This window comes from Platalea leucorodia (assembly GCF_965183815.1).
Source record: "Platalea leucorodia genome assembly, chromosome: 6".
In the NCBI taxonomy this organism is placed as follows: domain Eukaryota; kingdom Metazoa; phylum Chordata; class Aves; order Pelecaniformes; family Threskiornithidae; genus Platalea; species Platalea leucorodia.
Window position 1 is genome coordinate 84187943 of NC_138828.1, and position 16629 is coordinate 84204571.

At 46.5% G+C, this 16629-nt stretch overlaps 1 protein-coding gene across 1 annotated transcript in view; it reads right to left on the reverse strand.

Moving 5' to 3' along the window:
- DNAAF9 (dynein axonemal assembly factor 9) overlaps nt 1–13170 on the reverse strand; it is a gene marked incomplete at its 5' end in the record, with an annotated part of 76986 nt that extends 63816 nt beyond the window's left edge. The window contains 2 exons of the mRNA XM_082315670.1: nt 2710–2789; nt 13085–13170. Coding sequence (XP_082171796.1) covers nt 2710–2789; nt 13085–13170 — 166 coding nt within the window. The remainder of the gene's footprint in view (nt 1–2709; nt 2790–13084) is intronic.
- Nucleotides 13171–16629: the final 3459 nt, after the last annotated feature.

Consider the following 16629-nt stretch of genomic DNA (forward strand, 5'->3'; position numbering starts at 1 on the left):
AAAATGGACTCGCAGGTGTGGAACTGCCACCTAAGAGAAGCAGCACAATAATCATCAAAATCGTCTCCATTGGGAAAGGGAATGGGATGGACAATCACTCCCAACGTACTAAACACTGGTGAGGTTTCTCCCACGTCCTAAGAGCAAGAGCTCTGTGTAGGACGGATATAAAAACCAAGGGAAAATAAACTTGAAGATTCACTGGCACAGCCTCTGAAGTATTCCTAGCCTCTTCAGGGAAGAGAAAAAACAAATATCAAGGTCTGTAAAAATTTAGCTTAGCTATGCTGAACTGCGAAACAGCTTGATCTACAATCAGAACAGCTACAACTACAATCGGATTTATAGATACAAACATACTGAAACTAAATACACACCCTCAGAAATCAGATCAACTTAACCGTGAGCTGAAAATCTCCATTCAAAGGTACGATGTGAGAAACACCACTGTTAAAAAAAAATAGTTTAGAGTATAATTTAAGCAGTTTGATATACTGTTTTCTTAGCACCTTTAAGAGCAACACACTCCAGCTGAGACATCACAGCTTTTTAAAGATGCCTGACATGCCAACCTCCAAATTCCTTTTTCCTGCCAGTTGTGATGTCTTTTCTCCCCAGCAAAGAACGCAGGAATGCGACCATTCCACTACTTTAAAATGAGGTGGCAGGATTCTTTTAAAAAATCAGCTGTAACTACATTTAAATAATTGTATCAATAATTGGTCAGTTCTCATCTCTTTGCAATCTCAGAATGCTGTTTTTAATGTCAGCATAAATATTAACCTACTTGAAGCGAAGCTATGAAAGTTTATATTGTTTTTATCTCACAGACCAGTACGTAAAATTAAAGTTGGGGTGAGGGAAATGCATTAATTCTAGGTCGTTAAAGACAGCCAAGTGAAATACAACATGCACTGACTGTAAAAAGAAAAAAACATGAGTATCTGCTTTCCATGCAAGTCAACAGGACTCAAAATGTAAGACTACATATTTTTTTGCCACCCCAACCTTGTATCTGAAGACAGATTTAATGCATTTATAACAGAGTGACATGCCTGCTTAATCAGAAGTTACGTGAGAAATTCTGCAGGCCACATTAGACAGGTCAGATTAGACAACAACAGCCCCATTGTGGCTGCTGAAAGAGATTAGTGCAAAGCACAAGTCTCATAACAAAACACGCTTCCTATATTTCCATAACAGAAATACTTACTTATTAAGAGGTTATGGTCTTATGCATGGACTTAAATACTCCACATTACACTGAGGATTACACAAAGCAATTCCTTGTGCCTGTAAAGTTTTCCCTAAAGCCACACAATGTTTCGAGTGACTATTCTTTGCTTGGGACTTACTGCAGCTTCAAAATTAAAAATAGCCAAGAAATACTACAGTGTCAGTGGTGAGAATTAAGAGATGGCCCAACTTGTCATATTTTATGAAATTAGATCAGCATCAAAGGCAAAAAACAAGTACTTTATCCTGTATGATTAAGTTTCACGGGAAGGTTGACACAGTCACCTTACAGACCTTCTAGCTGTAAAGTTCCTACTTAGCCAAGGACTTCTTAGGGAGTGCCATGTTATATGGTTAGCATCAACCAAAACAGAACCAGGTTATACACATTTACAACTTTTTGTGGTTCAGTAAATGAGCTTCTTGAAGTTTTCTTGCTACCCCATTAAAAAAAAACAAACTAAAAAACCAGGCTGTTGTATCATTTCTTAACGCAAGCCCGTTACTACACATAGCTTTTTTAGGGCTACATTAGATCTCTCCATCTTTAACTGTAATACATTATTTAAACAATCACTCCTTAGCCCTATTCTCTAGGGAATTTCAATCATCATTCCTGAATTTTTCCTTTAATATCTTGATGCTGATTGTATAATAAGAAAGAAGAGTCAGTGTTACATACAGAAATGATATTAAAGCAGTGCAAAAAACCTGTTACTCTCCTACAGCATACTCGCACATGTAGCTTTATTTCGTATCACCCTTTTCTCCCAACCCCAGAAGAAATAAAGGACTGAAACCACATGCTGTTTATATGCCACCATTTAACTCGCAACTGCTTCCCGGGTTTCTCATGCGATTCTTTAAATGCATTTTGAATTACTTCTCCTGAGGCAAGACCTCCCTCCCCCTAAATTCAGGTTTTATTAATTCTGTCACTTTTCTGACTATTCCCCCCGCTCCCTGCCAAGCCTGTTCTCAGACACCACCCTCCGTAGCTCTGCATATCACCATCCCTAACCTTGGTGCTCCTCTGCTCTTCTCCACCCCTTTAACCTCAGCACCTTCTAATCCCTTCCGCCTCCACGGGGAAACCAGCTGCAACGCGTGTGCCTTCAGCCTGGAGCTTTTATGCCAAGCACCAGCCAGAACGCAAACGCTGCCTAGACAGCTGAGTGTTTACTCCAAATAGATATGGATTACATTCTCTCCATCTTTCCTTCAAATTTGGACATTAACAAAGATCCCCTCTTCCCTCCAGCCACTATTACTATTGTGGCAAGTTTGCCTGAAATTAGTAAATAGGCTTAAGAATTATTTAGGGAGAAAAGAGTGTAACAATCAGATAGCTGTCCGTTCACTGAGAAACAGGGCTGGGGCTTGGGGCAGGAAGGAGATGATCATCACCTTTCTGAAACTCATGGTATCTTTATCAGTACAGTGAGAACAAAAGGGGGAAAGAGTAAAACTAACCTAAAATGCAAAGGATTCCATCAGGTTGAGATTTGCTGCTCTGTGTCAGGATACTCTGAATGTTTCGAAGGCGGCTGCAGCTGCAAAAGAAAGAGAATTCGTCCTTAAAGTCAGTGTTTTGAAATGCTCAAATTTGGTAGGCTAAAGAGTCGACCTCGCTTTTTTTCTTTATTATATAAACTAAGTAGACACACTTCAACTTGGGTATCTTTTGTTTGAAATACATTTAGACCTCATATCAAACCATCCCCAGATTATTTATTTTTGTCCACTAAAAGATGACACACACAGCCCTGAGAGAAGACTAGAACCTGTAACCATCCCTTCCAACCAAGTGCCCTGTTAATCTCTAACCTCTAGCAAAAACTTCTGTTCAAGTTTCCTCTCACCAAGCCAGCAACACTCCTTTCTCTACCAGCGAAGTAGAGAGCAGAGTAACACGGGGCAGGTGATGTCCAAGTCGGAAGCTGACAAGTGAAGGGACTGCAGTAGCTCCTACACCCCAAGAGGAGTTTGCAAAAGGTGAGTTTCAGCACCTCCAGCACCATCAGACCATTACCACCTTGTGTAACTACGTAACACGGACACATCCCAGACCTCTTGCAAGATCAAAGTGAAAAGCACGATATTCGTGTAGGGGAGATGGGGGAAAGGCACAGAGAAGTCTGCCTCCACTCGCAAACCCGCAGGGTCTCACCCATGTCCTTGGTTAAAGCACCAGAGGCATGCTATCCGCGGTGTCCCAGCGATGCTTTTGCTTACCAGTATCACGAAGACTCAAACGGGTCACCCTGTCATTATTACAAGCACATACATAAGCAGAAATGTAGAACCGAAATTAGAACCGAAATTTCAGACAGAAAAGAGAAAGCAATTTCAGTGAGCACTCCGAGATAGACACCTCCTGACCAGGGGATTTTCTCTTATTATTTAAGCTTCAGGTGCTACGGTTCTTCCTTGCAACTTGCATTACTCTCTAGAATTTTGTTTAGTCCATAATGGAAATAAAGCCAATACTCTCATTTAACATCATAAAAGCTGAACTCCAGAAGAATGTAACTTTTTAAGAAAGATTTTTTTTCTGCAAGACAAATTAACGAGCCCAACTTACACTGCTGGGTTTCTAGTCAGAAAGTAAACCGCAGCTCAGAACAACTCTAAATGAATAATACTTAATGCGATCATAACAGCAGGAACCTTTTCCCCTCTATACCCAAAGAAATATCTAGATCATTTTCATAAGATGCATGTTACTTCTCTCATAACTTCTGTATTAAAGCCATGAAATTTTTCTATAATCAAGTGTTAGGGAAAATTATAAGCCTAAAGTATTATCTTTGATAACCTACATGAAAAAGAAATGAAACAATACCAAGTCTTGCCAAGATTCTCATCGTCAAAATGAATTATTATATGAAGCTTAATTTAGTTGTCCAATACGCATCTTTAAACCAGGCAAAAAAATTCAGCTACACTAGCCAGACAGAGAGCAACACAATTTGTGCTTCTAGGCAACGTTTTGTGAGCTTGTCTTAATACAGAGAGAAGGCAAGAAATTTCACTGCTGATATTACTGAAAGTATTTTCTTGTTTACAGTCTTGTTTATATAAACTATGAGCTGTTCAGCTCTAGGAAACAAATGTCTCTTACAGAAACACTTAAACAGACCTAAATTTATCATCAGCTCAAACAAACAAGAAAGTCAGGTCAGGTATTCCTATTTTCATAGTTACTTAAGCCAAGTAAAAAGCAAATAGATCTTTCCAGTAATACTACAATTATCATGCTCTACTTTCTCCGAAAGACAGAATGAACACGAAAGGTTTACATTATAGATAAACTCAGTGCAATTCCAACATCCACAGTAAAGGACAGACAACATTTGAAGATACTGTCATAGGAATACAAAAACAAGTGCAAACCACTCCAGTTTTATTTTTTTTTCCCCATTTTTACGTTGCCTATTTGAGTTCTGAATCCCTCAATTATTCTTTTTGCCTGAAACTTCCCAATTCGCATTATATGCTGGACTGTATCACAGTCTACTGTATGAATGGATATTTTCATCCAGTCTTAGATACAAAACCAGAAATTAAAGCCACTGATGACAGCAAAAAGACACCTCATCAGGTACTATCAAATGTTGTTGCCCATGTAGGTGATGCTATGAAGTCTGCCAAAGAAACACTGAACTTTATGCTGCACATTTTAGCAACTTGTAATGATTAGTTCTTTAAAACGTAACCTAAAACTGAATCTCACAGCTACCCAAACTTAAGGTTTTGTATCTTATTCTGGAAGATTTTCGTCCCATCGTTAAACAGGACCCCAGACTAGCTTCGTGAGAGATGATCCACTATGGCAAGCTATACAGCACTTGTATTTTTATATTTCCCATGTCATAAGATGAAGAGGAGAAAAAATTGGTAGGCGTTTCACTGTGGGTACAAACAAATTTGACTTATTTCACTTTCTAGCATGCAAACAAGCCTACAGTTGTTTAAGGACTAGCTGCAGGCAAGGGGAATTGTTAGAGCCTCTGTAGAACACAAGAAAAATGGAAGCCATTTTATGTACAGACAAAGCCCATATGAAAACAAAAATGCTTCTCAGCCTGCCTGCAAAGGACTGTTTAAGAGAAACCCATGCTTCCCGAGACTATCCGAAGGGCAGACTGAAGGGACTGCGAGAAAGCATGCCCAAGGACTTCTGCGGGCACACAAGCAGCAGCTGCCAGACTGACTTTTATTAAAACATTTACCATATCAGAGGATGCATCTTCCTGCTCCTGCCCACAGTGAGAAAAGAAACTGTCATCAGAAACAATATTATGAATGCTTCCAAGCTGAAGGCGCAAGAGGCAGATTTTCATACAACTCCTGTCACAAACAAGATGCAAAAATCCCTCTACTACTTGCGTTCAACATTTACTCTCAAGGCAATTTTAAGTAGTTTTCCAGGCCAAGACAGGTTTTTCTGGATTGTAAAATATTTTTAACACCTGTTATGCATTATAAACACAGCATGAATACATACCTTGATTTTGCCATCATTTTCCCCCCCTATACTTATCACTTTTAAAAGAAAGGAACAGTTAGAACTCAGTTTGACAAAGAACAAGCATGGAAACTCCTTTTAAGAAACTCGTGGGGAAAGATACTCCCATTTATTAAAAAACATTATTATACGATACAAGGTAAGTTATTCCTAAGATCTTTAAATTTTAATTTCACACTAACAGCTTCAACCAAAGGGAGACCTGATCAAATATGTTTATCGTGTAAAAGAAAAAGTAGCATTATGAGCCTGTGCAACAAGACCAGAGCAGAGCAAAGCAAAATGCACAATGTTTTTGTCTTCTTCAGCTCTGTGAAAATATTTTCTGATCTGTTCAAGTAAACTGCGGTGGGGGGAAAAGGCGAAGAGGAATTGGGGGAGGACAGTACTTGCATGTTTGTTCTGGGTTGGGTATTTCTTTCCCTCCTTAAGTTTTGATTTAGGGTTAGGAATTTTACTCTCCCGGAATTACTTTCAGTGTCTTTCACAGAAATTATAACTTCGGTGCACCCCTTAAAAATATATACATTTCTCAGGTTAAGCTGCTAAGAAATTTCTGCCAAGTAAAGCTGAATGTCAGTGCTCCTCTTCCTTCAGGAGACAGTCCTGACACAAAAGGAAAAAGCATAGGGCAAATTATATGTTCATTATTTTGTAATGAGATGTATGATCATAAAGGCTTTTATTTCAATCTTAATATTTAACAGCCTTCAGCAGAATATTTTTTCCTTGCCTTATTTAAAGAAGTGGTTTCTATGAAAGAAATCTTTGAAAAAGCTTCTTCACAGAAATATTTTCAACGTAATTTCAAGTGTGTATAAATCATTACATTCAAAGGCTGACATTAAAAACAGAAGACTTCTGTGTCTGAAGAAAGACGTTATTCAGAAATAGTGAAGAGAATAATTAGAATTCTTACCAAATGCTTTTAAACAATACAGGCTAAACTGTGTACAAAGTCAGAGAAAAAAAAATAGCATTTTCTTGCATTTCACATTAAACAGTCATCTGACAAAAACAAAGAAACTGTCCTGGGAACAAAATTCCATTACTTTTCCCGCCTCCGAAGCAAGCGCCCTAGCAAAGGTACTGACTTTTTACTCCTTTTCGTTTTACCACAGTAACACAATTTCAAAGAGAAACAACGAAGAACGACCTCCGCACGACGGCGTAACCCTCCGGGCTTCAGGATGCTTCCCTGGAAGATGCGGCTCTGGATCCCCCACATACATAACCACCACGACATTTTATGGTAGCTTGCTGCTGAAAAAATCAGGATTAGGTGTGTTCGAAAACAGAATTACATGAAGCCCTTCTAAGGAAGCCCCACATTCCTGGACTTCAGGGAGACTTGGAGAAGACATGAGCTGCAAGCTACTTATCCAACGAGACAACCACAGACAACCAGGCCGCTTTAGAAGTGGACAAGAAGTTGAAGTAGGTGAAGTGAGAATTTTTCCAGCATGCACTTTTGAACAGAAGACGTGACTTCTACATCGTCTTAAACCAGTATAAAAGCCCATGGTGCTGCAAGGGATGGTCTCGCCCTTCTCACTGCCTTTGTATCTGCACTAACAATCTTCAAGCCATGTGTCAAGTCAGATCAGCTTATGGATCCAAACAAACTCTAGCCCAGGAATTAAAAAAAAAAAAAAAACAAAAAACACTTTCAAACCTCAGCGAGCTGATCTGACCGCTGATGACGGCGGGTCAGAAGGCAAAGCCACATTTTGGGGTGGCATCTGGCAATAAAGTGTGCTTGGGCCAATTAAGAAACTATACGTTGAGGCACTTGATATTCCGCTCATCTTGGACTAGATCCAAAAAAAGGGAAAGATAATTGACAATCATTAACTTCTAAGAATTAGTGCTCATCTGTTCACACGTCTTCATACTAATTATGCAAAGTACCTTGCTTTACAACAGTCTAGCCTGTCACAACTTAGTAACAGACACGGCGCTGCAAGCCATGTATGTTGGCAAATAGAGAGAGTATTAACAACCGTGCCTTTCTCAATCAAAAAGAACAAATACATTTTTTAAATAATGCCACACAGCATTTTAATTTTCATTTTATTTATATTTCCACAACGTGTTACTTTTTCCTGCATCCCTTCTTGCTAGCTGAATTTATTCTGCGCGCAAGCTTCCTTTTCTTGACGTCGTAATCCAGTGGTACTAATGCAGCGACGATATTAGCATTGATCCCTGATTGATTCCCGATTGATTCCCCCAGGCTGGCTTACCGTATGTCTGGGATGGCCGCAGCTGTGGTTAACGTGCAATTCAGCTGACAAAGGATGTGATTTCACTGTGTTGAGTAGGTTTTGCTTCATATTGGCAGATGTTACGCTCCTCCCCCACAAAGGCTAGGCAGTCTTAAAAACCCACACGTGGTAAAGCTTTGATAGATAGCAGCGAGCAAGGGGAAAAATCTGAGACACCCCTGGCAAGCTTGTGCAAATCCTCACATTAACAAGGTTCCTCTTGAGGGAATGGCTTGAATAGATTCATGCGGCCTACCTAAAGCAGACACTGCTTTTAACATTAAGCACTTGATTTAAAATAAACAAATAAATAAATGAAATGGAAGGATACAACGGTTTATTTTTTTCCAAATCCCACTTCTTGTTAATTTGCTGCTACTACCATCTGTTTCCACTCTACCCCCAAAAAATCAAGTTTATTTTTCATGGGCCTTTTGTTGACCTCACAATTCCTACCAGAAACATCATTGTCTGCTTATATTAGAGTACAGGATTTCCCTGGATTTCCCACAGTCTGGCATTATCATCATCTTAACATATTTGTGAAAACAGAAACCAGAAGTCAGACTGAGTTAAAGACTCTCAGAATTTCATTAATTTCAAACACAGTTTATTTGCAATTTACTATCTAGCTTGAACACTAACATGCTTTCTCAGTTTTATTTTTTCTTCTTAGCTCACCAAAATAACTCTGTTTTACTGCTTGGCACTCACAAAAGACAATGGCATTCACCCACCTTAAAATACATGACAATTTTCCAGCTATTTTCAAAATTTCTCTACAAAGAACAGGGGGAACTTGACTGTAAATAGGAGATCTAGCAACTTTAAAAACACTCAGCACGTTTAGCAACAGTAAGTAGCAAATATTAAAACTGGACGTAAAGGAAGAAATTTCAACTCTGTGTGCATTTTACGGGACCAAATTCCTCGCTTCTCGACTTTAAATGGACAGTAATATTCAATTCTGTAATTCAGAGACCTCAAAGCACGTAGGAACACGCATGAATCTCTCCTTGCTAAACGTCTGGGACTACCTGATGCCGTTTGCAAACTACAAGCTTGTTCAGGATCTTTGGCACTTCAGCACACCCGAACAGTAGCACTATTTATTAAGAACGCACATCAATATTCACACTGGCATTTTCTATAACCACGCTGGATAGCGCAGCCCTTCGGCATACTTGTTTACTGTGCCACACTCACAGGTAGGACCTCAACATCAGCTAACGGGCTGGAAACGAAGTGAAATTCTTTCATGGGTGCAATCAAATGGTAGGTTGCCCATCATTACACACGTGTACGTGCCCGTTAGACCTGCAGCCTTCACACATTCTCTCTTTAACAGGCTGATTTACAAACATCAGCTCTGTATTTTCACTTTCTTAAATCACAGCGTGTTATCGAGGACACCAACTATTTCCCCCAAAAAGCATTATCACCTGAGAAAATGACAATATTTGAAGAAGCAGGAAAGACTAGCAGCTGCAGCGTAGTTATTCTGCCATCAGTCAGTCTCTGATCAGAAAGACAAGGCAAGCGGCTAGCACTTCAGCAGAAATCAGAAGTTAAGCTATTGTGCCTGAAGACTAAATTTACTTTCAGAGCCCGGTACTGGACCGCAACCACTGCAGCCACGCGGCCACAAAGCATGAAGCCAGATGCTTTGCCATCAGTTCAAGCTGAACGATCGCAAAGGGGTAACTTGGGCTGAAGGTCCACAGGCGGCCGAGTTAATGCAATAGCTCTGCTCCTCTCCTTGGCAACTTTTCCTTCCCAAGCACTTCTTCTACCTTCCTATTCCTATCAACCATACAGCCCCACAGCCCTCCTAACTTTGGCCGCAGCCTAGCACTCGGTAGACCCTAAGCCATCTTACTTCCCTAACATGGTAGAAAACCACCCATATTCAAGGAATAGGGTTTGTTTCTTCTTTTTTTCTCCCCTCCAGTACTTCAGCAAGTTAAATTAGCGCTCTCTTTGCATAGCTAAAATACAGTACATTCCCTAAAAAAAATTTTGGTGAAATGGTGCTATTACAAAATCCTGAACCTCGGCATAATTACATAAGGAACTCATGGCTACAAACTGTTAATCTTTCAACACAGATATGTCCCCTGCTAGAACTAGTTGGGAAACCACAGCTATTTCATCCCTGCACCATCATGCTCCCAAACACCCCACTGACTGCTCCTCTGAAGCCGTAGGAAAAACGCCACATACTTAACTGCTATGTGATTAAAACCAGAATGGTTTAGAGGATGACAATATTAGGCATACAGGCAGAGACAACATAAAAATGAGCCCAAGTGCTTATTTTGCATTTCCCCACACAGACACACAGGAAGAACCGATCTGTATTATGTTACAAACATGGGTAATTAATAAGGAGGATTTGCCTACTCTATTTTACATAAAGGTAATGCAAAATTGGGTGTGTCCAAAGCCCTATCAGATAGACCAGTTTTAGGATTGATTAAGTATCGCCATCTAAAATCAAAGCATTTAACAGAAATTTTGCTCAGAAATGCAAGTATTCTTAAGGAAAACGCTCGTTCCCCGCTAAACACAGACACATGAAACATGACATCATCTTCTAAAAAGGCATACCCTTTTTTGGGCAATACTCATCTCTTAGTTAAGGGATTTTTTCTTTTTATTTACAAAACCACTCTTTACTTCCTTTTGTTGTTACAAAGCCTAGGGTCGCTGTGGTAAACGCCAGCTCCCAACACACCATACGGCAGACCAAAACTCTGAAGTATGTGGAAGAACTCCAAGAATTATCTCTGACCGTTTCTCTATTCTTTATATAGTCCTAAGAATTTTTCCATTCCTGTTTGGGACTTGGGGGCGGGGGGAGGAGGCTAACGGATTGTTTTGTTTTAAGTTATTTTTATTAACTGCCTGGTATCTGCTGACTGCTTAGGAAATTTATTGCAAACACTGGCCTCCCTGCCTCCATCTGGCCTGAAAAAAAAAAAAAAAACTGTACAAGAACGAATGTTGAAGAGGGAAAAAAAAAATTAACAGATGACATGCCTCCTACAAACACGCCAAATTATAGATGCTGTCTGGATCTCCCAGTGGAGCTCAAAAGCTTGCAGATGTTCACAGAGAGCCTGAATGTTCTCATGACAACTCTAAAACAGGATCTCAGATTACAAAATCACTCATAAAGAGAAGGGTTTGAGTGGAAACCATTTTCTCTTTCAGCTTGTTTCTTTTTTTTTTTTTTTACCATCTTGGTATTTTGTGACTGATCATGAATTTTGGGATAGTTTCCAGCTATAAACAAATACTAAGCTCTTTCTAAACAAATAAGATTAATTTATTCAGTGAAAAAATTATTTGAAAAGGTCACTTTTCCTTCCTTCTTATGACTAATTCAATTTCTAACTGCAGGCAGAGAGGGAACATAACCATCACGGAACAGCCATGTTCCTGTATTTCAAGCAAACAGAACGACCTCCATTTCTTTCTCTCAGTGCAGAATTTCTCATTTCACAGGCATGTTGTCTGAAAAGTAAAAACGCTTTTCCCCCTTCCTTGAACAAAATATCAAAGCCTTTTTTTTTAAAAAAAAATGTAAAAGCTATGGCAAACATATAACCACGTTAACACCCAGGTAGCTCAGCCAGCCGTTTGTTTGCTATTTACATGCAATTCTGTAATTTACGTGCAATGTCCCAGTCACTCTATTATCTGCCTTCACCTGGTGAATACTCCCATGTATTGTGCCAGAACGATTGAAAGCATCAAGCACTTCAGTTCCTGGGTTGTTCTTTGTGATATTCAGACACTTCAGATAATACACTGTAGCCTAATGCACACACATGGGTGCACCTTAAGTCTTTAAAAGGAAATAGAGCTCTAGCAACCTAAGGATACCTGAGCTGACACCCGAGCTCCCATAGAGCATACGCTATCATCTAACATGTCCTCACGCCCCACCTCTTGTCAAGCTCCATCCTCCGTATTTCTGAAGCTCAGAGAGTGTTTTTGCCTTCATGCCCTCAAGCAGTTCTCCACAAGCCCCCCAGCAGGTGCCCACACAAATATACAACCTCCTTGCTCTCCATAATCCCTCAGACCCTCACAAATCTCTGCTATCCCTACCCTAATTTGGCTTTCCTACCTTTCCCAAGCCCCTTTTCCCTACTTCCAAGGTAGCCCCACACCCATCCCCTCCCAAACCAGACCCAGGCTCAGCTCCCAGCACTAACACTACCCCAAGCCCGTTCTCTCCAGACCAGCCCCTCTCCGAGGTCCCCAAACCTCTCTTTTTGTCCCCCAGTCCATCACAGCCTCCCACGCACCCTCCTCCAGCCGGATTCAGGATTCGCCAATCCCTGCACCCACAAGGTCAAGCCAGGCCCCTGCCTGCCACCCCGTCAAGGCCATCAACAGCTCTCTCCCAGTAGCCACCTGCAAAATCAGCCCCCGCCATGATGCCCCATCCCTTCTGCCCATAGCCCCAGCCCCTCAAATGCTGCTCCTAATGCTCCGGCCCCCCATAACCACCCCAACCTCCTTAACGGCTCCAGATCCCCTGCAATACCCCCCAAACCTCGTTCATGCCCCCTGCACTCCACAAAACCTCTCCTCAACACCCCCAACCCCTCTGTTCCAGCCAACCTCAGCACCTCCATAGCCCTTAACCCCCCACCCTTCCCACCAGCCCACCCCAGCGCCTGGAACACCCCGTTTTCTTCCCAGTCACCACCTTCAGTGCCCACCGCTCTCTGAACACCTCATCCCCTCCCTCACCAAACCCCTCAACGCCCCCAACCCCAACCACCAGCTCCCCCAAAAGCTCCCCATCACCCCCTCGGTGCTCCCAGCACCCCTCACACCCCAGCCCCGCTCCATGCATGCCCCCGGCCTCCTCCATGCCCCCGGCCCCCTCAGTGCTCCCCAACACCCGGCCCGGCCCCACCCCGCAGCCCCCTCAGCGCAGCCCAAAGCCCGGCCCCTCCCTGTCAGCTCCTCGCTCCTTCCCCTCGCCCTCACCCGGCGGCTCCCCCACCCCACCCCGGTCCCCCGTTACCTGACGAAGGCCTCGGCGGCCCGGGGACGGCGGGGCGAGGGGCGCGGGGCCGGCGGGAGGAGCGCGGAGCGGCCGCACAGCGCCATGGCGACGGCGATGCGGCCCGGGCGGGAGGGAGCCGGCAGCACTGCGGCCGCTGCGCCCCGCCCCGCCCCGCCCCGCGCCGCACGCACCACCGCCCTCCCCGCCGCGGGGGGGGACGCAACAGCGGCAGGGCCGCGCCGCCGCCCGCGCTCTGCGCCTTGCTGAAGGCGCAGGATTCAGCCCGACCTTTTCCTCGCCTCCCACGGAGCGGGGTCGGAAAGGCGTCTACCGCTGACAGCAGCTGGGCGCAAACACAGCGAGGGATAGGCGTGGCTCCCCCCTCGGCGAGGCATGGGCTCGTCCAGCTCCTACCTTCGCGCACACACGCCCGGCGCGGCCTTCGTTCTACCACCCCCCCCCCCCCGGCCGCTCATGGGCGCGTCCGACGCCCACCACAGCCCTCGCCCCCCCCCCCCCCCCCCCGCCGTGGCGTGGGCTCGTCCGGAGCCCCGGGGGACGGGGGGACACGGAGCGACACGGAGCCCCGGGGAATGGGGGGACCCGGAGCCCACGGAGCCCCTGGGCACAGGGGGACACGGAGCGACACGGAGCCCCGGGGAATGGGGGGACCCGGAGCCCACGGAGCCCCTGGGGACGGGGGGACACGGAGCCCCGGGGAATGGGGGGACACGGAGCCCACGGAGCCCCTGGGGACGGGGGGACACGGAGCCCACGGAGCCCCGGGGAATGGGGGGACCCGGAGCTCACGGAGCCCCTGGGGACAGGGGGACACGGAGCGACACGGAGCCCCGGGGAATGGGGGGACCCGGAGCCCACGGAGCCCCTGGGGACGGGGGGACACGGAGCCCACGGAGCCCCGGGGAATGGGGGGACCCGGAGCTCACGGAGCCCCTGGGGACAGGGGGACACGGAGCGACACGGAGCCCCGGGGAATGGGGGGACCCGGAGCCCACGGAGCCCCTGGGGACGGGGGGACACGGAGCCCCGGGGAATGGGGGGACCCGGAGCCCACGGAGCCCCTGGGGACGGGGGGACACGGAGCCCCTGGGGACGGGGGGACACGGAGCCCCACGGAGCCCCGGGGGACAGGGTGACATGGAGCCCCGGGGAATGGGGGGACACGGAGCCCCGGGGGACAGGGTGACATGGAGCCCACGTAGCCCCGGGGAATGGGGGGACACGGAGCCCCACGGAGCCCCGGGGAATGGGGTGACACAGACCCCCTGGACCCCCCTCCTGGAGCCCCGCAGGATGGGGTGACGCGGACCCCCCCGGAGCCCCGTGGGAGCGATGTGCCCTGGCCTCCCCCGAAGCATTGCCCCCCCCAAATGCCGTCCAGCACACGGAGGTGCCCCAGCCCCCCATGCCCCCCCAGCATTGCACCCCCCGTGTAAACCCCAAATACCATTCCCCACACCGCCATGCCCCAAAACTGCGGCAGCCCCGTCCGGGCACCCCTCCGGGGCGAGTCACCAGCACCCCCACTATCTCCCATGGTCTTTTGTTACCCCCCCCCCCCAAAATACCCCCCCTTTCCAACCAGCACCCATCTGCACATCACCCCGCTCTGTGCTGGCCGTGTCCTGGTAGCACAACCGCCCTCAGGGACACCATTTATTTGCTTTACACCAGAAATTCGGGGTGCGAGGAGAGCAGAGCCCCCAGCCCCTCTCCTGCAAACATGAGACAAGCTTCACCTCCTCCGTCCTGCCCTGTCCTGCCCAGCTCGGAGGTGCCAGCCTCGCCACGGGCTCTGGACTTCGACCCTCCCGTCCCCAGTCTTTCCCATTTTACTGTTATTGCGTCTTTCCGCCGTCCCCGTGGGCCCGTGTGTTGCATCATTGCAAAAAAAAAAAAAAAGAGCCAGCACACCCAGCTTCCAGCACCGTGATGCCGGGGCAGGGATTTTCGGTCCTGCACACAAACACCCCCAAGCACCCATAATTAAAGGAGTGGGGTCAACACGATGCGGGGAAGGATCTGGAGCCAGGGTTTAATAAACCGTGCAGGGGCACATGGTTTGAAACCTATGAATCAGGCATCCCCCGGCTGCGGGGAACACATCCTTCTCCTCTGGCATCCTCTGACCTTGTCATCGTAGCCGGCCGGAAAGGAAGGCTGCCCCGGGCCATGACAAGCCGTTGAGTAAGCACTAAGGAAAAACCACATTTGCCCTCGCCGCTCTCATCCCGCCGTGTGGTGCTCTCCCCCCCCAGAAAGCCCAGCGTTAATCTGCGACGGCCGAGCTCTCCGCACTCCTTGCTGTCCCCGTTAATCACCCTGGCTCCTCATCTCTGGTGGAGAGCGAGATAAGACCACTTGTCTGCATCTGATTTTAATTACGCTGGCGTTTGCCAAGAGCAGCGTAAAGCCCTAAATCTGCAGCCTTTGGGTGCGATGGAGAAATGGGCTGCTAAGAGCAAACTCCTTTTTGCTTTGCAATGGGCCCCGGTGCAAACGGGGGGCACACGGGGAGGGATCAAGGGCTCTCAGCCACACCTCGCTTTTAACTCGGTGCAGGTGAGAACACGTTCCAAAGTATTATTTCCTTTTTTTCCCCCAAAACCAAACTGGACTTTGCTCACTGCTGCAGAGCAGAGAAGACAAGACAAATATGCTGGGCCATGACCCAGCTGCCCTGGGGCAACTGGGAAGCGTTTTAGCTGGCCTCACCGATAAAGCTCAGATGGGTTTGATGTACAGATGTCCCTAAGCCATGGGTCACACCACCCAGCCCCGTCTCATGTGCTGACAGGGAGATGGCACCATCTCGATCCCGAGCTCTCCCTATTTTTTGAGCCCCTGGACATGCTTTGAAATGAGCTCGCTAAGGCAACATCGGCAGTGGGACCTGAAGAACCGAAAGGAAAAGCAGGCACCTTTGGTGTTCATCAGCATGGCTAAAAACCCTTGGCTTCCCTCCAGAAAGCCCCTGAAACGTGTCCCTCCTGCCTCTCTTGTTGTATGCTGAGCTTCTGCTGGTTGTCCCTGTCCCAGCCCACGGACCTCCAGCCTCCAAAAGCTTTTCCCAGGCTCCCTCTGCATCCAGCACTCATGTAGGGAAGGGGACACGTCCTAACAGCGTGTCCCTGCTGTCCCTTCCCTGCAATGAGCCCCGTTCTTAACATTTGGGTTCTGTGTTGGCTCCTTCCATTTTCTTAGCATGCAACCAAGACCCTGATGGCCATCATCCATCACCAGAGGGGTGTTCACATGCCTGCCCAGGGGTGTACAGAGCTCCAGAGCCCCAGAAACACAGCAAGGCCACGGTGAGAAAGGAGAGGAGAGGGGACAGGGATCTTCCCAGGACAGGGATCTTCCCAGGACAGGGGTTAGTGCAATTTTGCTCCCAAGGCTCTTCTTTCATCCAACGAGGGAAGACATTTTGCATTGCCGCAGGCTGCTATCTGCAGCCTTGCATTTCCCTTGGGTGCACGGCGATGCAAAAGCAGATCAACAGCCTGGAAAACACCCAAGAGAGAGGTCAGAATTCCTGAAGA